The 23,087-nt window shown below is 46.5% G+C and overlaps 1 protein-coding gene across 1 annotated transcript; it reads right to left on the bottom strand.

Annotated features, from left to right (window-relative positions):
* Window positions 1-957: 957 nt before the first annotated feature.
* On the bottom strand, window positions 958-19,226 carry Il17rd (interleukin 17 receptor D). The gene is made up of 11 exons (XM_059274535.1): window positions 19,101-19,226; window positions 15,027-15,145; window positions 14,405-14,525; window positions 9,308-9,352; window positions 9,065-9,216; window positions 8,462-8,527; window positions 7,973-8,027; window positions 7,342-7,452; window positions 6,483-6,667; window positions 2,840-3,785; window positions 958-1,723 (listed from the first exon to the last, which is right to left on the bottom strand). Exons 1-11 carry the CDS (start codon window positions 19,189-19,191, stop codon window positions 1,611-1,613), a joined length of 2,004 nt encoding a protein of 667 aa, XP_059130518.1. The 5' UTR covers window positions 19,192-19,226; the 3' UTR covers window positions 958-1,610.
* Between the last annotated feature and the right edge of the window lie 3,861 nt (window positions 19,227-23,087).

Below are 23,087 nucleotides of genomic sequence, written 5' to 3' on the forward strand. Positions count from 1 at the left end.
ACAGTGACAATATGGAATGAACTCCGCTCCGGAGAGTCCTGGTTTTATGGTGAGACCATCTCACAGCTCGCCCAGAGCAGCTGCTCTGTTCTCTGCCAGAGGACAGAGGAGCACGTTCTCCTGAGAAGCTGCCAGCGGCCTGTGCAGAGCAGGGAGGAAACTTTCATCCAACACACACACACACACACACACACACACACACACACACACACACACACACACTGCTGCAGGAGCCGAGGCTTCCTTCCCCTCCTGCTGAAAATGTGCCTGGAAGGAAAAACCCTGCCTCTCCTCCACCCCACCTTGGGATCTTTCTCAGCATCCTCCTTAATGTTGATCCTAACTGGTTAAAGAATGGGAAAATCCTTTGCAGTTCCCGGTAGAATGCTGGGAAAACAGCCTGCCAAAGTCCAACAGCACTCATGATCACAGTGGAGAGGAATGCTCACACCAAATGCGCCGTGGAGAGAGGATGAGGGTTTCCACAGAGGAGACGAACAAGTCATTATATACATCTAATTAATTAATAAACAGCATGTGAAGAGATGCTTTGCCTTTGGAAACAGAACTTCTGTACAAGAGTCATTCATAAAAATAGAGCATTTACTTTAGTAACAATCCCCTCCTTTCTGCTTTCTAAAAAGGAGGTTTGTCACTAGTCAAAACCACGTCAGCAGATTAACTGGCCACCACCTCCCACACACGGTTGTGTTTTAATAGATTCTGACCTCTAACATTCAGGACACAGAGCACCACAGCCAAAGCACAAGCCACAACTTCCAATAATGTCGCCCAGCTGTGTAATAGTCCTTTATCTCTATGCATCATCACCCGAGAGCTACAGAGCAGTAACTGTAACCCAGGGAAACTAAACAGGACAGCTGTGGTCCCCACATGCTGGCTCCTTAGGTCCAGGGAAGACACCCAGGTGCTGGCATCTTCTTCATATATGACGGTCAAGATGGTCAGCCTGCTCCATGGATTCCATCTTGGTCAGCCACGTTTCCCAGTAATAGAGAGAAAGTTGTTTCATAAAAAGTGACTGGATGGACATTCAGTCATTGTCTAGACCTTTGACTCAGAGTTTACCTAACACTCAGGACAGTGTAAGTTCCACATCAGAAACGGATGGAAACATCACTCGCAGCACAATCTGGGTCCCAGAGAGTACTCGATGTATAGCTGTACTGATGTTCAAAGTGCTTCTTCCACAAAGCAGTTTGAATCAAAGTAGCTGAAAGGGAACAGGTAAAGTTTGCAGAGGTCAGTGGAGTCAGAACAAGCAGTGTTGGTGCCTTCCTGCTTCTCTGTGCCGGCTTCCTCTCTGCCTCCCAGGAAAGGCTCCAATCCAAGGAATGGCCTCACATACCCGGCTGCCGCCTGCTCTAACGGACATGCCTTGGAGAGCTCCGTATGCTTTCGGGAAATCGGAGACTCTGCGAAATATCTATCAGAAGGCCGGAGCAGACAGGATTGAGTACTGGCCAGAATTTCATTCCAGACATCCTTGTGTGAGCCCTCAGCCCCAGGCGGGCTGCACGACGCAGAGGTGAGCTGGGAAACCCAAGCAGCAGCCATTAAAGTGGCAATGCTTAGATGCTCCCATGTCCTTACAAAGGGGCAGCCACGTGGAGTTCATCAGTATAGCTGTGGCAACCATGTTCTTCTTTACACACCCCAGAGACGAGGAGCTTGGAAGGGAGGGTAGGGAGATCCTCCTCACCTACGGAGAGAAGAAAGGACAGAGCTACATGGTCAGTGCATTTCACTGGTCCAGACCCCGAAGCCACGACATGGCTGGGATTCGCTCTTGTATGCTGTACCAGAAGCAGACATCAGAACCAGCTCAGACCAACTCTTTCATCCTCCTAACAGGATCTAGTCCCCTTAGGAGAGGAAGGAAGAGCCTTCCTTTAAGGCCAAAGTTTCGCAAGCGTGGCCCCAAAAAGTTACAGGTGTGGCAGATTCCCGAGGCTCTCTGGGAACGAGCCCTCCTACCTGGGGTGCTGTGTGAAGCTAGGATGGAAAATACTGCACTCATGAACCTGCGCAGTGCATGTGTCTTGGTATTCCAACCTTTTCCCAGTGTAGAAAGGCAATGCAGGGCTGGTGAGATGACTCTGAGTTAGGAGACGGCCACCAAGCCTGACAACCTGAGTTTAATCTGTGCGACCCACATGGTGGAAGGAGAGAATCTACTCCCACCAGTTATCCTTTGAGCTCCACACGTCTGCCATGGCACATGCCCCGCCCCCACCCCCACGTGTGTGTGTGTGTGTGTGTGTGTGTGTGTGTGTGTGTGTGTGTGTGTGTGTGTACAGAAAATAAATGTTTTTTTTCCTAAAGGTAATACCATGTGCAAAAGTATGTATAACACTGGTGGAGGGGTCTGAGCAGCTCACCATAATTTATCATCATCATTTCTGCAGTTCAATATTCCCCCCTTACCTGGAATAAATCAAGACTATCAGAGGAGTTATGTTATTTCCTATCAGGTTTCACTGCCCAATAAGGTACCTAAATGGGGGATGGCTTTCAAAAGTGTGGCCAAAGGCTATATGGCCTGTATCAAGAGCCCAATCCCTAGACAGGCATAGTGGTGCACACTTTTAATCCCAGCACTCAGGAGGCTGAAGCAGGTGGATCTCTGTGAGTTCGGGGTCAGCCTGGTCTACACAGTGAGTTCCAGGATAGCCAGAGGTGCATAGTGAGACCCTGTCTCAAAAATACAACAACCGATGGATGGATGGATAGATGGATAGATAGATAGATAGATAGATAGATAGATAGATAGATAGATAGATAGATAAAATGAGGGCCCAGTCCCAGGGCATCTTACCTAGGCCAGAGGAGGAAGATACACTCTCGGTCAGGGAAGATGTTTCCATCTGGTCAGGGGAGAGTCCTTCTATCAGAGGCAGAGACAACTCTGATGAGGGCACAGAGGAATCATATATGCCTGAGTCCCGTGGCATATCCGAGGGAATGCCAGCTTTCACCGCATGCAACAGGGGCAAGGCAGGGCCATTCTCGCAGATGGGCTGCGCCTCAGTATCCTGGTCCAGGCTTGCATGCTGATTTTCCAGGTACGAGTATGAGTCAGCTGGCCTAGGGGCCCCAAGTATAGAAGCCTCAGCTTTTAGACAGAAGTCACTCTCTGGCCCTGGTTTGGTTATGACATCATTTAAAACCAAACCTGAGTCAAACTTCTCCAGGACTGGCTCCTGGTAGCGCACCGGGGGAGGATGGAAGGGTATAAACTGCTTCTCAAACCAATCAGGCTCCTCATCGATAAACTGGTGCATGTTGCAAATGGCAACATACAAGGAACGGCCAGACTTGCTCCGGAAGTAGTTCCTCCTACCGCTGTGTCCTGGGTGCTGAGCCAGCCCCTGAAGGCTGTGCTCTCCCGAGTGCAGATGGGAACACAGCTCGGGAAGGTTGTCCATGAGCTTGTATTTGGTGCTCAGGTCCAGAACGCAGGGGACATCTCCTTCACAGGAATAATCAAAGTAGACAGCGATAAACTTGTTCAGTGCTGCAGATGAACTCTGCTTGGCCTGACGGAGCCTTTCGGCAATGGCGGCCACAGCCACGAGGAAGAGCTCTCCTTGGCCCGCGCCTCGACTGCCTCCTTTGTGTTTGTAGTTCTTCTTATCGACGAAGTACTTCATGCCTTTGGAGCACACGACAATGATGAACTGGGACTCGTGGATCTTCTGAATGACCCATTCTCTCTGCCCTTCTCTGCAGAGGCTGAGATCTTCCCATAGGTCCAGAGCCACCTGGAAAGAGAACAGGTCACCTCACTGCTTATTTACATCAACGTCCAGAAAGAAGACTGGAATACCAGTGAGTGAGGTCCCATAATCTGCCCCTTAGCCATTATTAGCAGGGATATGTGCAGACACACACACACACACACACACACACACACAAACAGCTAAAGCTCTGTGGTTAGCAACTGCATTCACACACCAGACTTCCTGAAGTGCCTGCCATCCATGACATCACCTCCAGAACGTGTTGGGTCATTAGCACTGCTGCCCTACAAGTGAAGAGACAGAAGCCAGGGTTTCCAGCAACTTGTCTAAGACACCTTGAGAATGTCCTCATGGAACCTGCACTATGATAGAGAGCACAGAATGGGAAGGAATTGAGAATAGTGTGTATAATGAGTGAGGCTTCCAGATCTAAAGAGCAGAAAGACCCTGGGGACAAGGCTAAAAGGCTCTGAGAAGAGGATGTGGATAGTGACCCCAGAGTGTACTGGGAAATGGGGCTTGGACCTGGTGCCAGGGCCACCCACAGTGACAGGTGACTCACATGCAGCGTGTGACTAGGAAAAAGGGCCTCTGTGGCCATGTTCATAGACCCAGGGTTAGTCCACTGTCCCGCTGCTGTGGTGTGGTTTCTGGTTAACCCTGTCTGGATTAAGTACTGTCCTCTACCGTTTCATAGAGGTCTACAAGCTCAACAAGGCCTGTGAACCGGAGGGTTTGGGGGTAAGAGGGTCAAGAGAGCAGTGGAATCTCTGGTAAAGGAAAGAAAGCCAAGTATGTGTGAGCCTCTCAAAGGATTTCACCTTTCCAACAGCTTTCATCCGAAACTGGAGGAGCATTCCTTGTCAGCTGTACCAGCACCATTTCTCCTGTAGCTCAAAAATTAATTCCTAACAGCTAAACACGGATTATCCAGGGGAGAGGCATTCTGTTCTAAAATGGTACCCAAGAGAAGAAAGCCCCAACATCTACCATTTGCTTAAAAAAAAAAAAAAAAAAGAAAGAAAAAAGAAAAGAATTCTGAATCATCTCATACTCTATTAACATTATACAAATTCAAGATAACTGGTTTTTTGGTTTTTGATTTTTCGAGATACGGTTTCTCTGTGTAGTTTTGGTGCCTGTCTTGGATCTCACTCTGTAGACCAGGCTGGCCTCGAACTCACAGACATCCTCCTGCCTCTGCCTCCCGAGTGCTGGGATTAAAAGCGTGTGCCACCACAACCCAGCCTAACTGGGTATTTTAAAAATACATAGCCTCTAGGTTTATATATCATACAAAAACAGTTGTACTAATCTTTTTGATCTGAGTTTTGTTAAGCCACGTGTGGCATATTTTACAAAACTGTAAAAACTCTGTCCAGGGCTGATTTCATCTTAATAAACAAAACATAAGTGCTTTTGAAAACATATCTTTCTATCTCTGACTGAGCAATTGCAATGTGGGGCGTTCTGATGATGGAGAAATCATCAGAAATGGGCCAGCCCAGAGAGCAAGAAGTTCAACAACCTGGACTAACTCAGGCATGGTAAGTCAATATCGTGGATGGCGCAGCTATTTAAAAAAACAAACTTTATGTGCAATCTCATCTATGTACAAAAGAACAGGGCACAAATACACCACTCACGCCTGTGCTGTCCGAGCATGTCAGGCTATTGGCTGCTGTGGCAGTTAGTTCACCTGCTAGGCTCAAGGCTTCCCCCCCACAGGAGGAAATCCCACAGGTTGTAAATACATCTTATTAACACCAGAGGGCACTCTCACCAAAGAAATGGGCCAAATGGCAGTTCAAAGTAAAGGAACTACAAAATATCACATAACTGCGTTTGTGACAAACAGATGGTATGCCTCCCACAATAGTTTCAGACTTCGCTCACTCTAAAAATTAAGCGCTCGCTCTAAAAATTAAGCGTCGTTGTCTACAGAAAAGCTACATGTTCATGGTTAAGAGGGGCTAAGAAAACTGGGCATGTGGGCTCAAGCCTTTAATCCCAGCACTGGGGACAGAGGTATGTGAATTAGAGGTCAGCCTGGTCTACATATGGATTCCAGGATAGCCAGAACTACATAGTGAGAAAAACCAAAACAGGAGGAGGAGGCAGAGCCGGAGGAGAGAGCTAAGAAACCCGTGTAGACATTCAAACACTTGGCAAATTCTGGAGCCCTCCCCTTTCACTCCCTGGTTCTCTCTAGCCACCATCTTCTCACTGGTTTCTCCCTTTCCATGACACAGGAATCAACCTCAGCCCTCCCAGTCTCCAAGATCTCTTCCAAGGACAGTCCATCCTCCATTACCCATCTCAGCAAAACTCCTTCAGAGAACTGCCTACACTCCTAAAGGCTGTCTTTGTCCTTCTCTCCCGATGCCCACCACTGAGGCTTTGATCCTGCAGGCGCTCATCATGATGTCAGGTGACAATCTCACATTCTGGTCACATGTTCCATGGCAGGGCACCCCTTTCCAGCACTCAAAAAACGTCCTACCATGTGGATGCCACTCAAGGGTCTCAAGCAAGAATGTATCATAAGAAACATTTCCTGCTGGTGACAGACAGGACAAACTCAGACTCATCCTGGTTTGGAAAGTAAAGCACTGGGCAAAAGCAGGTTTCCAGAAAGCACTGGAGAGGAGAAGGCATTGAAGAGGAAGATGGAGCTCATATCCTGCCCAGAGCAAGAGAAGAAACTGGATTCCGCACCTCACAGCCACAGAAATCCTGGAGGAAGTAGGCAAAACACTGGACCACATTCATGTGACTCTGGCCATCTTTACTGGAGTAACAGAGGAAGACCTTGGGCCGTGGCCGGAGCCTGTCTCTGGGGAGAGCCGCCGCGTATGTGGAGGACTCCGGGCTTTCTTCATCTAAATGTGAATATATATTTTCTAAATTGGGAGAGAAGATAAGGTTGACACCTATAAATAAAGCTTTGTCTTTTTCCACATGACCCGAGTCTCAGGCATGAGCGGCTAAGCTGAGGCACCTTGGCCCACAACAGGAATCCCAGCACTTGGGAGGCGGAGGCAAAAAGTTCAGGACCATCCTCAGCTACACAGCAAGTTGGGGGCCAGCCTGGGCTACATGAGATCTGGTCTCAAAAGCAAATTTACCAAAAGGAACAGCTGACATCTCCATCTAGGGAGTCTCTGGTCTCCGACTCCATCAGCCTCAACTTGCACTGTGAACCAGACAGTTTCTGCAGTGGTCTACTCGGAAGTGAAAAAAAAAAAAAACGGTTTTAACCTGAAACTGCCCTTGGATGTGTCAAGAAATGTTGCAGCAGCAGGCCACTCACATCAGTGAAGAGCTCTGACAACCTCATCAACTAAAGGGTTAGCGCAGGGAAGGAGAACTGTTTACGGATAATTTGAAAAAAGTGAAGCATACCAAAACAACAACAACAAGAGGACTTTTCTCTTTTCTGGACAAAAGGTCTCACCCTATTACCCAGGCCAGCCTCCAGTTCCTGGATTGAAGTGATCCACCTGCGTTAGCCTCCAAGTGGCTGGGATACCAAGTGTATCCCAAACTAGAGGGTGGGGAGGAGAGAGACAGATACCTTGCTGTTTCTTTCTGCACATCACAGTGAAAAGCGTGGCGAATGCGGAGATGACAACCAGCGGCACAGTGATGGCCACAGCTCTGATGGGCCCAGCCCAGGGAGAGTGCACTGGGAGATTTCAAAGGGAAAGCTGTTAAACTTAAGCAGCAAAACGGGCTCAAAGAAAGGGGGCGGGGGTTGGTTCCCTTTTTGTTTTTAAACATAAGCTGACTAACAGGTTCCAGGGTCCCCAACCACCTCACTCTGGCTCTGCTGTGGTGATTCCGAAAGGATTCCACAGCCGTTTTTAAAGGGTTGTAGAAAAGAATTATTCAATAGTTCGGAACGTGCTAGGACAGTAAATACCCGGGAGTGAGAACCTGGCCTCAGGAAAGCCCTCCTTCCTTCCTACCCCTTTCCTTCCAAGGACAATCGCCTAGGCTCGGCGGCGGCGGCGGCAGAAGCCATGGCCGCTTTGATCGTCAAGGCCCCAACATGAATGAGGAAGGGAACTCACTTGGTGAGCAATCGTTTGAGAGAGAAGGGGCGGCTGTGTTGTTTTGTGAACCAAGATGTACAGAGTACAGAAAATACTAGAAGCCTGCTCGAGAGACGCGTGTGACAGCAGACCCAAGCCGGAGCGCCGTACCTGGCCTTACCGCGTACTGTACCACTTTCCTGGTTGTGTTGTTGTCGTCCACCAGCTGCAGAACAGAGAGTGCTATGTCACTACAGATTCTCTCTACGGGGATGTAGAGAACCAGTGACTTCACTGTCACCAGGAGGTGGGAGCACAGCGGGAGAATAATGGCGGCAGTTTAACACTTTCTAAGTCAACCATTTTAAAAAAGAAGGAACTGGGGAGCTGCCTCCACCGATAAAAGTATTTATTGTGCAAGCTTGAAGACCTGACCCCAGGGCCTGCATAAAAGCTAGGAGCATAGTGTGAGCATCTATTATCCCGGGAGGAAGAAACAGGAGAAGTTAGTTATTCAAAGTCATCCCAGCTCTAAAGGGAGTTTGAGACTAGCCTGAGCTACATGGGACTCAGTCTTAAAACAAACAAGCCAAAGACTCAAAATTCTATGGAACTGCTTCCTGTGGACGTAACAACAGGGCATTCTATGACTGTACGTACCTCAATGACATAACCCCCGGGAGAAACATTTTGGAGGAGGCAGCTGCTTGTCTCTGTGTTCTGGTCCTACAAAGAAGCAAACAGCAATTCAAATGCTCATCTTAGAAAAGGCCTCAGTCCTCTTCTTCCTGAAGCTGAAGGAAACTTGCCACTGGTTTTGATACACTTAGTTTAAAAACAAAAAACAAAACAAACAAGGCCCATTGATCTGCTAGTGACTGGGCTCAAGATCTATGTTTTCCACTTCCTAGCTATTGACCTCCTTGAGCCCCAGATTTTCCACCTACAAAGGATGAACGCAAGCAGGCTGTTTGATGAGCAGTCAGGATTTGAAGAGCAGAAAGCTCTGGGATTGCCACCCAGCCCCTGGCAGATGCTTAAAACACAATACAAACTAGAAATACCCATGCTTTGGATGCCTTGGTTCTGTGTCACCCCAACACAGCCCAAGTGGGGATAACTAAGAGCAATGGTAAGTAGGCTAGAGACAGACCCAGTGGTGAACATTCCTAAACATCCACTGACCACAGGAGCTTAACAATTACCTCAGCCACCCACTATCCCTTTGAAACATGTGTGTTCCTTACACACGCAGTCACTCACCTGCTTGCACGTCCTCCGCCTGAAGGGACCTTCATGCTTGAGTTTATAGTGAAGGTAGAAGCCACGGAAGCCAAAGTTATGTGGTGCGTGGTCAAAGGATACTTGCACATCTGAACCGTGCTGGGTGATAGTCAGATTTCGAGGCTTCCAGACTGTGAGGAGGAAGGACCCAGTAAGCACCCGAAGGCTGCTCCAACACCATATGGGGTAACGCTTTGAGACTTAACAGACAGCTGTACTTACAGGGCTTACAGGCCATGTTGTCCGGTTGTAACAATAGGTCACAGGCTATTATGTTAAATAAATAAAAAAAAAAAAAAAAAAAAAGATCACTATTTTTAGTTTCAGGACAGTTTGATATTTTCCTTCTATAACAACTGAACAAAATATATACTAAGCTTGATGTGCTAGAAAATGTAAAAATTACACCACTTCAACAATGATTTTCATTACAATTATGTTGTATCTTAATAAAAATCTAAATGAGAAAACATACAAATATTAACGCCGAACATTTCACGCCACATGGCGGAAGTGGTGTAAAGCCACCAAGGTTTTTAAAGCTTGTCCAATACCGCAGAGCTTCAAGGTTCCAAAGGCAGTGGAGCTCTTCACACTTCTGTCACTCAGGATGCCCCACTGTGGAGACGTCTACACACAGGAGGGCTCTTGAGTGGGTCTGGTAACCACAGAGATGTTATTTCAACCTTCACATGCATTCTAAGTTTTAGACACGAGTTCTCATAAACACATTCTTTGAGTCTTCTATCTGATCAGTATGTAGAAAGTAACAACAGATGTGACCTGCACATGGTCTTGACCTAATGAATATCTTTTTTTTTTTTTTGGTTTTTCAAGACAGAGTTTCTCTGTGTAGCTTTGCGCCTTTCCTGGAGCTTGCTCTGTAGATCAGGCTGGCCTCGAACTCACAAAGATCCGCCTGCCTCTGCCTCCCGAGTGCTGGGATTAAAGGCGTGCGTCACCACGGCCCGGCGAATATCATTTTAATTAGAAAAATAGGAAATACAAGATAAGTTGGCAGCATAGAAAACCTCATTAAGAATTTGACAAAAGCCGGGCACTGGTGGCGCACGCCTTTAATCCCAGGACTTGGGAGGCAGAGCCAGGAGGATCTTTGTGAGTTCAAGGCCAGCCTGGGCTACCAAGTGAGTTCCAGGAAAGGCGCAAAGCTACACAGAGAAACCCTGTCTCGAAAAACCAAAAAAAAAAAAAAAAAAAAAAAAAGAATTTGACAAAAGGGCTGGAGGGATGCCTCAGCGGTTAAGAGCACTGACTGCTCTTCCAGAGGACCCAGGTTCAATTCCCAGCTCACAACTGTCTGCAACCCCAGTCACAGGGGACGACCCGACATCCTCACACAGACATACATGCTGGCAAAACTCCAGTGCACACAAAATAAAAACAAAGAACACAATAAAACAACAACAACAAAAAAAACAACTTCAAAGGGCAGTGGTGGTGGCAGTGCACATCTTTAATCCCAGCACTCGGGAGGCAGAGGCAGGTGGATCTCTGTGAGTTTGAGGCCAGCCTGGGCTACAGAGCGAGTTCCAGGACAGCCAAAGCTATAGAGAAACCCTGCTTCAAAAAAACCAAAACCAACCAAAGAAAAGAATTTGACAAAAGGGAACATGGATATAGGCTAGGGCTGAGACCAAACATCTCACAGATGAGGAATACAACAAGACCAGTCACAAGGAAAGGGGAGGCCAACCTAGACAGAGAGCTGGCCATCCAAGACCTAGAACCCCAGGTGAGAAGTCTGATCAGGAGGCAGGAGGAAGCCACTGAAGGTCTCATGGTGACTAGCCACGAAATTTCAAAGCCGCCATGCGGGGAGATGAAAGAGAAGCCACGTACGGAATAAATGAGGAAGGCGAACAACTGGAAAGTTGGCATGGTTGGCAGCTGGCAGCATGGGCTTTAGAACTGCGCTTCTCAGCCAAGCAAGCCCTTGGCCCTCTCTGTGTGTGAGCGCACAGCTACTGAGTGTATGGGGGAGGGGGTTTTCATGGAAGGAGGATTACAGAGGTGGGCTGCACCAATATTTAGACAGCATTTAGAATAGAGACTGGATAAACTTTAGTGCTAATTTTGTAAAAATTTTCTAGAAAAAAGTGGTCTTAGGTGTGGATTTTTCAAATTACATTTGCTTATTTTATATGTGGGGCATATGCACGCCACAGCCCACATGTAGAGGTCAGAACATCAGGGGACAACTTTGGAGAGTTGTGTGGTGATATTTTATTTTACTATATATTATCCCCAATAAAGCTTATCTGGGGATCAGAGGAAAAAGCCAGCCACTATTTTAAATATAGAGGTCAGGTAGTGGTAGCACACACCTTTAATCCTAGCATTCGGAAGGCAGATTCATCCAGATCTGTGAGTTCAGGGCCACACTGGGAACAGAGCCAGGCGTGGTGGCACATGCCTTTAATCCCAACACTAGTTAACCATAGAGGTCTGGAGGTCTGTACAGACAGACAGGAATTGATAGACCTGGGCAGAAAGAGGAAGTGATGTAGCTGGGTGGAGAGAGGAAGTAAGATGGCAGGGCACAGAAAGGTACGTAGGCCTGAGTATACAGGAAGTAGCTCTCTCTTGGGCTGAGGATTTCCTAGCGGTAAGAACTTGCGGCTGTGGCTTGTTCTATCCCTCTGATCTTTCAGCTTTCAGCCCAATATCTGTCTCGGGTTTTTTATTAAGACTGTTTAGCAATTCCTCATGTTACAGCATTCATCTTACCGAGTTGGTTCTCTCTTTTCTCATGTGGATCCTGTGAACTGAACTCAAGTGGTCAGGCTTGCTGGCAAGCGGATCCCTGTGCCACCTTGCCAGCCTGAGATACTGCTTTTACCCTCATCCTGACCACCCTCATGATGTTACAACATTTTGTCTTTTTACCCTTTACTTCAAAAATCAACTTACACCTTTTATTCCTAGGCTGTGTTCTTGTTTGTTTTTAAGTCCCCTCTCAACCCTTTTTTTCCTTTAATGCTAGAGATCAGAGGGCCTTGTGCAAGCTAGGCAAGTTCTCTACAAGCAAATTACAAAAATCACACCTGCCAACAAGTATCACAGTGCTTTTTTTTTTTTTTTTTTTTTTTTTCTCGAGACAGGGTTTCTCTGTATAGCTTTGTGCCTTTTCCTGGAACTCACTTGGTAGCCCAGGCTGGCCTCAAACTCACAGAGATCCGCCTGGCTCTGCCTCCCGAGTGCTGGGATTAAAGGCGTGCGCCACCACCGCCCGGCTTCAAGCATTATACACTTCTTTTTTTTTTGTTTTGTTTTTTGTTTTTGTTTTTTTGTTTTTTTGAGACAGGGTTTCTCTGTGTAGCTTTGCGCCTTTTCCTGGATCTCGCTCTGTAGACCAGGCTGGCCTCAAACTCACAGAGATCCACCTGCCTCTGCCTCCCGAGTGCTGGGATTAAAGGCGTGCGCCACCAACGCCCGGCTCACATTGCTTTTATACATGGATGCGTTCATGGTGACCACAGTGTCGTCAAAAGACAAATGTTGGGCTGGTGAGACAGCTTGGAAAGTAAAGGCATCTGCCACCACAGCTGATGACCTGAGTTTGATTCCCTAGGACCCAAATGGTAGAAGGAAAAGACCAACTCCTTCAAGTTCTCCTCTGATCTCTACACCACACCATGGTGCCTATACATACCTACACACACACACACACACACACACACACACACACACACACACACACAGTGGCACCCCCCCCCCATACATACGCACACAAAATACATATAATTTAGCCAGGCATGGTGGTGCATGCCTTTAATCCTAGTACTTGGGAGGCAAAGTCAAGTCCCTGTGAATTCAAAAGCAGCCTGGTCTACAGAGTGAGTTCTAGGATAGCCAGGGCTACACAAAGAAACCCTGTTTCAAAAACAAAACAAAACAAAAACAGTAATTAATTAATAATAATAAATGTTTTAAAATATCAGCTGACATCTGGCACAGCAGCATATGTTTGTAACCCCACTTGGGAGGCAGGCGCAGGACTGTTGTAAGTTTGAGGTCAGCCTTAACTATATAACTAGGTTCTAGAATCAAGCCTCCAGAGTAAGACCTTGCCTTACTAATAAGTAAATAAAAAACAAACAAATAAACAAATGAGAAACAATATGTAAATAAACCACCATGCCTGATCTAAAACAAAGCAGAGAGAGCTGTCTCCAGTTGGGCCTGGCCTAATGTTTTTGTTGGTGTGTTTTCTTTGTATTAGGCTAGGATCTTGGTATGCAGCCCAGTCTACATAGGTCAAACTGTCCTCAGATTTGCAGTGATCTTCCTGTTTCTCCCTCCTGAGTGCTGAGGGATATTCCTTTACACTGTGTAAATATGTGTCACTGTGATTGGTTTAATAAAGAAGCTGACTGGCCAGTAGCTGGACAGGATAAGGTTAGGTGGGAAAACCAGACTAAGGACACTAGGAAGAAGAAAGGCAGAGTCAGAGGAGTCATCAGCCAGACACAGAGAGAGGAAACAGGAGGTGTAAGATGAAAGAGAGGTAATGCCATGTGGTAGAATGTAGATTAATAGAAATGGGTTAATTTAAGTTTTAAGAGTTGGCTAGTAACAAGCCTAAGCTGTTGGCTGAGCATTTATAATGACTATTAAGTCTCTGTGTGGTTATTTAAAAAGTGGATGACAGAACAGATCTGATTGTGGTCCCGATGAAAACCTGTGACTATACTACCATGTCCAGCAAATAACTGCTAACCCAGCACATGCTAGGTAAGCACTCCACCACTGAGCTATAGATGCAGCCTGCTAACCTTTACTTATTTATTTCCTTTTTATTATTTTATGTGTATGGGTGTTTTGCCTGCATGTATGTCTGTGCCTGGTGTCCACCAAGGTCAGAAGAGGGCACTGGATCTTTGGAACTAGAATTACAGATGGTTGTGAGCTGCCAAAGCAGGTGCTGGGAATCAAACCCAGATCCTCTGGAAGAAGAACCTGTACTTAGTACTGAGTCAACTCTCCAGCCCTTAGCCTTTATTTTTGAAAATGCATTTCTGAGCTGGTATAGTGGCTCATGCCTGTAATCCTAGCACTCATGAGACTGAGGCAGGAAGAATGACATGATGTTTATTCTAACCTGGGCTACCTGTTGAATTCCAGGGCTGCATGGACCGTAGAGAAACCTTGTCCCATTTTTCTTTTTTTAAATGTGAATTTGCTTCTCACCCTACTTACTTCACATCAGTATCTGGTGCGTTTGTAAATGCGTCTGTGGAGAGATCAATGGAAGTAGAAATGACTCCTTTGGAGCCAGGCAGGAAAGACAATACTCACCCCGGGTTCTGAAGAAGAAAGGATGGTAATTGCTTTCATTTTTAATGGAAGGAAAGGGCACAATCTTCACAAAGTAATCGGTTTCAAATTTCATATTCAGGAAAGGCTGAGATTCCATTCCCTAAAAGGGAACAAAGACACACGTAGTGTGGAGGAATTGTCCACCTCCGCCCCTACCCCCACCCCCACCTACAAAAGACACAATTCCAGGGTGAGCAGATCCCAGGAGAGTGGAAAGTCAGGTCTGCTTGAGGGACTGAGCTTGGGTTTGGATCCCCGATGCTAAAGATGGACAGTGCTGTCTGTTCTTAGACAAGAAAGCATGGGACCTCAGTACTGAGTCTCAGAGCTGGAGGGAGCGAAGGGCGAGCCCACAGACACCTGGGATAGCTGCTGCTTCCGTGTAACCAGAGAGGTGTGTTCACTACAGCTGAAGAGCCCTGCTGAAGAGCTTTCCTGGGAGTGTGGCAGGCTCGGCTGCTGCCTCCTATTCTCGCCCACCTTGGCTGGGCTGTGGACCCCACAGCCGCCCCCACCTTCTCCAATTTCAGACTTTCAATAGACCATTCAGACCCCCGGAACAATGGTGTCTTCAGGGGCACATTCCCTGAGGGTGACTTACCGTCCTTTTGAAGCTACTGTTGAGCTGTTTCGGGTCCTTTAGAATCAGTTGTTGGCACTGCCTCCCCTCCGACTTCAGCTCCTCCAGTATTACTCGAAATCCTTTTAGGAATTCAATGCCTAAGCAAAGCAGAGGCTTTTAGGAAATGCAGACCTACTTACTTCGGAACACCCTTTCCCTCCTCCAAGGTCGCAGCCTCTCCAGCTCTACACCAAAGCTAAAGGAACATCCTCCTCTGCCAGCGTGTCTACAGAACAGAATGCACAACCTTCATTCACTCCTCTGGGACAGGGTGAGTGATCACTGTACCTAATACGTTCTCTAGCCCACTCGGCCACTGGGACAAACATCTACTGCTTTTGTGACACTTGGATTCAATATTTAGGCTCAAGTCTAAACTGATCACAATGTCTATAGTGGAATGCATAATTTCAGGCACACTGAGCTGACAGTAATTCCCAGTGAATGCCCCCAAGCTTTGTTTTTAATCTGAAGTTTTAGCTATATACTTTCTTGATATGTTTCACTGGGAACTTAACAAAATTCCCAACGAAGTGTATGTCTGCACCCAAAGGGGTTCCTAGGCTTGGGATTAAATATTTTAGGGGAATGCTGGTCTTCCTCTAATCATGCCTGAAATGCAGACACCCGAGGGCTGCCCAGTGTGTGCTCCGAATACAGCCCTCAGGGCCCTAGACGCCCACAGTGCTGCTGAAAGGCCCAGCCTCACCACCTGAGCTTCCTTCCTCCCGCTGCACGTCTGACTAGATGCTTTCAGGAGGATTAAGCTCTGATGACCGCAGGAGCCAGCACTGGGTCTCTGTATCCCATGGAGACTGGAGTGGCCCAAGTGCAGCTGGAGAGCCCCAAAGCTGGCCTTGATTGTGGAGATATCGATTTCACATTCCTTCTGAACACCAGACAAGGAGACATTTTCAACCCTCCCCCTCCCAGGGCAGAAGTAATTACACAGGATGCAATTAACCAGGTGGGGAAATTATTGATGGCAAAGGTCACAGAAATCTTTCTCCTTTGAATAGCTCCTCCAATTCTATAATTATTTGATGAAGAGCACATATTTCATGGTGGTTCAGGCAGAAAAGCCAAATTAGAGCCTCGTATTGTAGAACCTGGGAGTTCCATGGTGCATGGCGTTTTGTTAATCACAAAGCTTCCTGTGGGGTGATAGTCAGTGGATCCACAAACAGAGATTCAGACACGATGACATGATACAACATCTCTGTAGGACCAACTATTTAACCTCACGGGAGATTGCCTTTTGAGACTGAAAAAGAAATGATGTTTGAACAAATCTTTACTACCTAAAAACTAAGATGTGATTCATGCAATGTTTCCAGAAAGACTGTTAACAAAAGGCAGGTGACTCAGGATTAAAGGCAAGCCTCTCACAATTACTTAAAAAATGGATCAGCTCGGGTACGCGGCATCGATGGATAGACCTGGGCCTTGTTCCTCAAAGGCCAGACTGAAACTCATAATACCAAATATGGGCTGAGAGGAGACTGAGGCAGCAAATGTAATTCCTAATACACATCTATCCTGAGCCCGTTAACACTGTGGGGCTGGGTGAGGATCAGCCCCCTGACAGAGAGACCTCCCCTGGAGAAGCACACTTGTTCTCTCCCTCTGGTGTTGATGAAGGACTCTAACAAGCACGGACGTGGGCACCATTATTCCCATTTGCAGCTGACTGCGGAGAGGTTCAGAGAAACGGACCGGGCCCTGGGATCTCATGGTAAACAAAGGATCGAGCCAGGAAGTGCTGAGCTCCCAGCCAGGGCCCTTAATCCATGGGCTTTCCTGACTTCCGCAGAACCGGAACCGACCTGATAGGACCTGCCCACTCCACCCCCAGCCCACCGTAAATCATTATCCCCTTCCCCCACTAGCCCACACCTTACTCTCTTTCTAAAGAGGGAGGAGCCTGCAGTTGGTCAGATCAAGGCTTAGCCATTTAAGCCTTCAAGGGAATGACCACTTCTTCTATCCAGAGAATATTTTCAGTCTCTAAATGTTAAGACAAAATGACCTTTGGAAAACACATAAGGTTTAGACGCAGAAGTATTTATGTGGACAGGCAAGTTGGCCCAACACCTCCGTCTTCCCTCTCCCTTTCTCTCACTACTACACTGCAGTTCTGAGATTTATTCTTGTTCAGATTAAGAAATCTAGGCTTGGGGCTGGAGAGATGGCTCAGCGGTTAGGAGCACTGGCTGCTCTTCCAGAGGACCCAGGTTCAATCCCCAGCACCCACATGGCAGCTCACAGCTATCTGTAAGCCCAGTTCTAGGGGGTCTGACTCCTTCACACAGATATATATGCAGGCAAAATATCAACACACATAAAATAAAAATAAATCATTTTTTTAAAAGGAAAGAAATCTAGGCTTTATATTACTTCTCCCTGGACAAGTGCTGAAAAAAAATGTCCACGAGCAGTGCAAAGTCAGAGGGCCAATGTAGGGCTGGGATGGAGGTTCTGACAACAGCAGTTGGTGTCCGACAACTTTCTCTGGCCACCAACCACAAGGCAATCTCCACCCCCACTTGGCACTCGGGGAAACTAGGGCTCTACCAATCTAAATGCCTCCTGTGAAGGGCCAATCGCAACCAAGCATGGCAGTACAGACAGAGGACCCCAGGCTTTGGGAGGCTCCGGCAGGAAAGATGGTGAACGAGCAGAAGGCCAGCGCTGGCCACATAGCCAGGCCATGTCTCAAAAGACAAGAGGGAGCTGCTGGATATGCTGGGACACATTTTTTCTCCCAGCACTTTTGAAGTGGAGACCTGTGGAGGCAGGAAGATCAGGGTTTGGAGGCTATCCTGGATGACATCCTGGATGACAAAGTGGGTTTGAGGCCAGCCACAATTAATCACTTGTCTCAAAAAATAAAAATCAAATAAACAGAAAGGAATTTTGCTAATCAAATTCACTTGAATGGGTTCAAAGAATCTTAGGTTAAGGGAGATAGCTCAGAGGTTAAGAGCACGGGCTGTTCTTCCAGAGGTCCTGAGTTCAATTCCCAGCAACCACATGGTGGCTCACAACCAACTATAATGAGATCTGGTGTCCTCTTCTGGCCTGCAGGGATACATGCAGGCAGAACAGTGTATACATAATAAATAAATCAATCTAAAAAATAAAAAATAAAAAAAGAATCTTAGGAGCCGGGTGGTGGTGGTGGTGGTGGTGGTGGTGGTGGTGGTGGTGCACACCTTTAATCCCAGCACTCAGGAGGCAGAGGCAGGTGGATCTCTGTGTGAGTTTGAGTCCAGCCTGGTCTACAGAGCGAGATCCAGTATAGGCACCAAAACTACACAGAGAAACCCTGCCTCGAAAAACCAAACAAACAAACAAGGAATCTTAGGTTACCCTGGCTTGACTGCGCCCCCCTCTCATAGGTATCAACTCATTCAAGAGGACAGTCTCAGGCAAGCAACTCAGCCAGAGGAGGCGGGCTTGCTTGCTCTATTCCTTTATTTCACTCTGAGTTTTGTTGGCCTTAAAGGTCTTTAAAAGAAAAAAATTCAACTTGGTCTCCAACTTTAAAATTCACTGATTTCATGCTTTCCTATGAAAACAAGGATTCTCCTGGGGGGGGATTAAAAAAAAAAAAATCACAAAATGTGCCGAAGGTGGGCCCACATGTCATTGTGACACAGAGACCCCTGCAGGTGGAGGCTGAAGCCACATGCCCTTGGACAGGCCACGGGGACTTCCAGCATCACCACCTCCCTCTGACTAAGGCTAAAGCACTCGTCTGGGCTGCAGGGTAAAGCCCTGTCTAAAAGGAAAACCATCACCGATACGGTGTCTTCTAAAACTCACGATTCTCTAAAACAAGGCAACAAAACACAGGCCACGGGGCACTGCTCCGAGCTGTGTATGTGTGCCTGGCTGGAGGAGACAACAGAGCACGGAGTGGCCCTGTGTCCACTGGACCGCCTCTCAGCCTCCCTGTCACCGACACCTGCTTACCCAGAGGCCGCCACACACGGCCACTCAGACTGGCACCATCCATTCCCCACAGAGGATATGAGTGTCACCACTTACCAAGGGCCCCTGGGGACCAAAGAATGGTGACCGCCACTTGGTCATGGCAAGCATACTGGCTGATTGTGATGTTCTGGGCATCAGCAATCATGTGCTTCCCAACTGGATTCAAGTAGGTCGTACAGTCTAGAGAGTTGGGAAAATGAGAACAGTTTAAGTTTTTAACCTTTGTCTTCCATTTCATCTTACCAGACTATGCAGAGTGTGTCTAGGGGAGCCAAACCCACTCTTACTAAGAATGTCCTCAAAAGCTCAAATAAGACACTAGAGTTGAGTATGGCTTAGGAAATATGTTCCAGAGGGATGGACCTGCCGCAACAAAAGCCCGTCCCCTCTCTGGAATCGAACTCTGGCCGCTGATAGGGCTGTTGGACACAGTGTAGATTTCTGTGTCAGTCATTAGCTTTGTTTTCGTTTTTTCCTTACTCCTCTCTTACTTCTAGGGCATTTTGCTGAAATCACTAAGTACTTACATCAATTCTACCAGTTTCCAGCATTAAGGAGTGGTGTGAAAGAAAACCCTGTTCAATACTTTGGAGTGTGTTTATTTTTAGAAGAGACCAAGGGGGCAAGGTCACCAGGGAAAAGGAACTAACATGTGGGTGTGAATCCACAGGGGAGTAATTTCCCAAGCAAACTGTTAAATAGCTCAGGGTCTATAACACAAGGCTCGGATGTTTGGGTGGTAAGGATGCCAGCTAGCAAGACAAAACAATTTCCTCAGAGATACTCACAACCCCTACTAAACCTCCAAACCCCCAAATTAATAGCTCAAAAAGAAAAACAACAACAGCCTTCTTTGATTTTTGTCTGAGGGTGTCAATGTGGCCATCACTGAGTGAGCAGCTGTAACACCTGGGACTGCTGAACACACCTTCAAAAGCTGCCATAAGCTTTGAGCCCGAATCACGCTGGAACTTCAGAGAATTACCACACACTATGTACGGTAGATGATGCCCTTGCTGAGAGACCTGTTTACTGGCTTCCCCAGCAGATAGGAACTCACGATGTTCACATCGCTTCGTCTCCATTTCTTTCTCATGATCCTGTACCTATGGCAAAGGGCCTCCACATCATCTGCCCAGCATCCCAGTGAAGCAAGGGGCATTTCCCTGGGGTAGAAGACTCCGGGGCATTTCTAAGAAACTTAGTCGGTTGCATTTTTCCCCCTTGTAAGCTGTGCTCATTTCTCATTTTTATAACTAAAAACATCGGCTGGAGGCATTTGAAAACACAAAGGGATATAAGAACAAAGTCAAAGTCATCCACGTTCTTCCCCCACACAGGTCAAATGCAGTGAGGATTCCAAGGGGTGCCTCCCAAGCCTTTCCACAACATCTCCTTTTTCTTACTGAAACACAATCATACACCAGCTACACACCCAGCTTTTAAAACTCTAGCCTCCACAATGTCCGTGTACGGCTTTCTTGCCTGACCACATTGGGCAAGCTCCCCTTCTTAAACTTCAAGTGCTGCAAAAACAGTTGCATTTGTATCACAATATTACTTAAAAGGATGTTAGTAACAATACTAAATTCTACTTGTACTAAACATGACTCTTGGGCTAGAGTGGTGGCTTCGTGGTTAAACTGCCGGCCTTCCAAGTACCTGGACAGGACATTCAGATACCCAGAACCTGTAATACTGTTACTGGGCAGGGTGGCTCTACCGCACTTCCAGCCTTGGGAACTGGAGACAGGGGTCCCCCAGATCAAGCAGGCTACTGAGACTGACCACAGCAGCAAGCTCTGGGTTTGACTGAGAGGTCCTGCTTTCAGTGAATACGGTGGAAGGGTCAGCTAGGAGGATTCTGACATCAACTTCCAGTCTCCACGTGCACACCCAACCACATGCACATGCATTTCCACACATGTGGGCCCCCACGCAATCATGTATACAGGTTTACACACATGAAAATGGGGGAAAGAGAAAAAAAACACTCTCTCAAAATAATGCATGCTCACTGAGTACAGAAGGGAACTATAGAATAGAATGGGGGGTGGGCGCAGTGAAAAACTAGTTCAACACCTGGATTGCACAAATTAGAAAAATGGGGCCTGGGAGATCAGCTAGGTAGCTTGGAACCCACTATTGACCTGTCCAGGGGCAGAATGATGACAAGCAGCCTCGGGGGAACACGTGTGTGTGTGTGTGTGTGTGTGTGTGTGTGTGTGTGTGTGTGTGTGTGTGTGTGTGTGTAGGGAAGGTCCCTCAGACTCTAGCTGCTCTTGCTATTGGCACAAGCTCTGAGTTCAAAGTATTCGGCCTGCAAAAATCTTAAGTATTTGTTTTTTAAAAAGACAAGATCTTATCACACTTGTAAAGTCCCAGTATCTTCATTTACTGAGATCTGTAATATAAAAGAAACCTGCTTACTGAGATCTGTAATATAAAAGAAACCTGCTTACTGAGGTCTGTAATATAAAAGAAACCTGCTTACTGAGGCCTGGAAAGATGCATGAACAATAGCTAGCTATTGGGGTTTTATCTTTCCTCATTCCTAATGCCAAAATTGACAATAAGGGTTTTTATAAATACAAGTATCAAGTAGAAAGTCTAAGAATTAAGAAAATGTACTAGAACGTAATGCAGAGTCAAAAGAAGCTGAGAGACTTGTGAAATTCAGCTATGACTTAATAGCAAAACATTTTCTTTCTTTACTACATCAAATGACATGGGATAGAAAATAAGATTTTTATATTTTAGTAGTTTTGGTGAAAGCTTGGTAATTGGTTCTTAACCTTTTTTTTTTTTTTTTTCTTAATTAAAAGACAGGGTTTCTATGTATAACAGTCCTGGAACTTGTTCTGTAGACCTGGCTGGCTTCAAACTCACAGAGATCTACCTGCCTCTGCCTCCCAAGTGCTAGGATTAAAGATGTGCATCACCACCGCCCAGCATTTTTTAACTGTTTTAAACAGAACTAGTCATTAGTCGACTGAGTGATAAGCTCATCATTATAGAAGAGATAAGTATCTTTTTTGAAGGAAAACACAGGATACAGTTTTTTAAAACATGTCCTACATCCAATTATTAGCTGGTATGGTGGTTTGAATAGGAATGGCCCCCATAGACTCATGTGTTAGAAAGCTTGGCCCACAGGGAGTGGCACTATTAGGAGGTGTGGCCTTGTTGGAGGAAGTGTCATTGTGGGAGTGGCTTTGAGGTCTCATATGCTCAAGCCATGCCAGTGTGGCACACAGACTCCTGCTGCCTTCGGGTCAAGATGTAGAACTGTCAGCTCCTTCTCCAGCACCAGGCTGCCAGGCTTCCTGCCATGATGATACAAACCTCTGAAACTGTAAGCCACCCCAATTAAATGTTTCCCTTTATAAGAGTTGGCATGGTGTCTCTTTACAGCAACAGAAACCCTAACTAAGACAGTTGGTCTAAAGTTTTGAAGTACAATTACAATAAGACTTTCTGCCTAAATGACATTTTGCTAAAAAATTACCTGAGTTTCAAATATTTTGGGAGCCAGTATGAACTGTGAATTAAATTCTAATTAAATGATGAAGAATTAAGAAGAAAATAATGTGGGGGCTGGAGAGATGGCTCAGAGGTTAAGAGCACTGCTGTTCTTCCAGAGGTCCTGAGTTCAATTCCTAGCACCCACATGGTGGCTCACAACCATCTGTAATGAGATCTGGCTCCCTCTTCTGGCCTGCAGGGATACATGCAAACAGAACATTGTATACATAATAAATAAATCAATCTTTAAAAAAAGAAGAAGAGGAGGAGGAGGAGGAGGAGGAGGAGGAAGAAAGTAATGCCTAGGAGACAGGCAGGCAGGCAAAAATTTAATCTAACAAATCAGGGCATTGTAGCAAATGCTTATAAGCCCAGCACTCTGGAGGCTAAGCAGGAAAATCAGGAGTTCAAGGTCAGCCTCAGCTACATGAGACCCTGTCTCAAAAGCACAAAAAAGCAAAAACAAAAAGATAACCATAAGACATTTTTAAGTTTTACAGTCACAGAATTTTTGCC

This window comes from Peromyscus eremicus, chromosome 9 (genome assembly GCF_949786415.1).
Source record: "Peromyscus eremicus chromosome 9, PerEre_H2_v1, whole genome shotgun sequence".
Classification (NCBI taxonomy): domain Eukaryota; kingdom Metazoa; phylum Chordata; class Mammalia; order Rodentia; family Cricetidae; genus Peromyscus; species Peromyscus eremicus.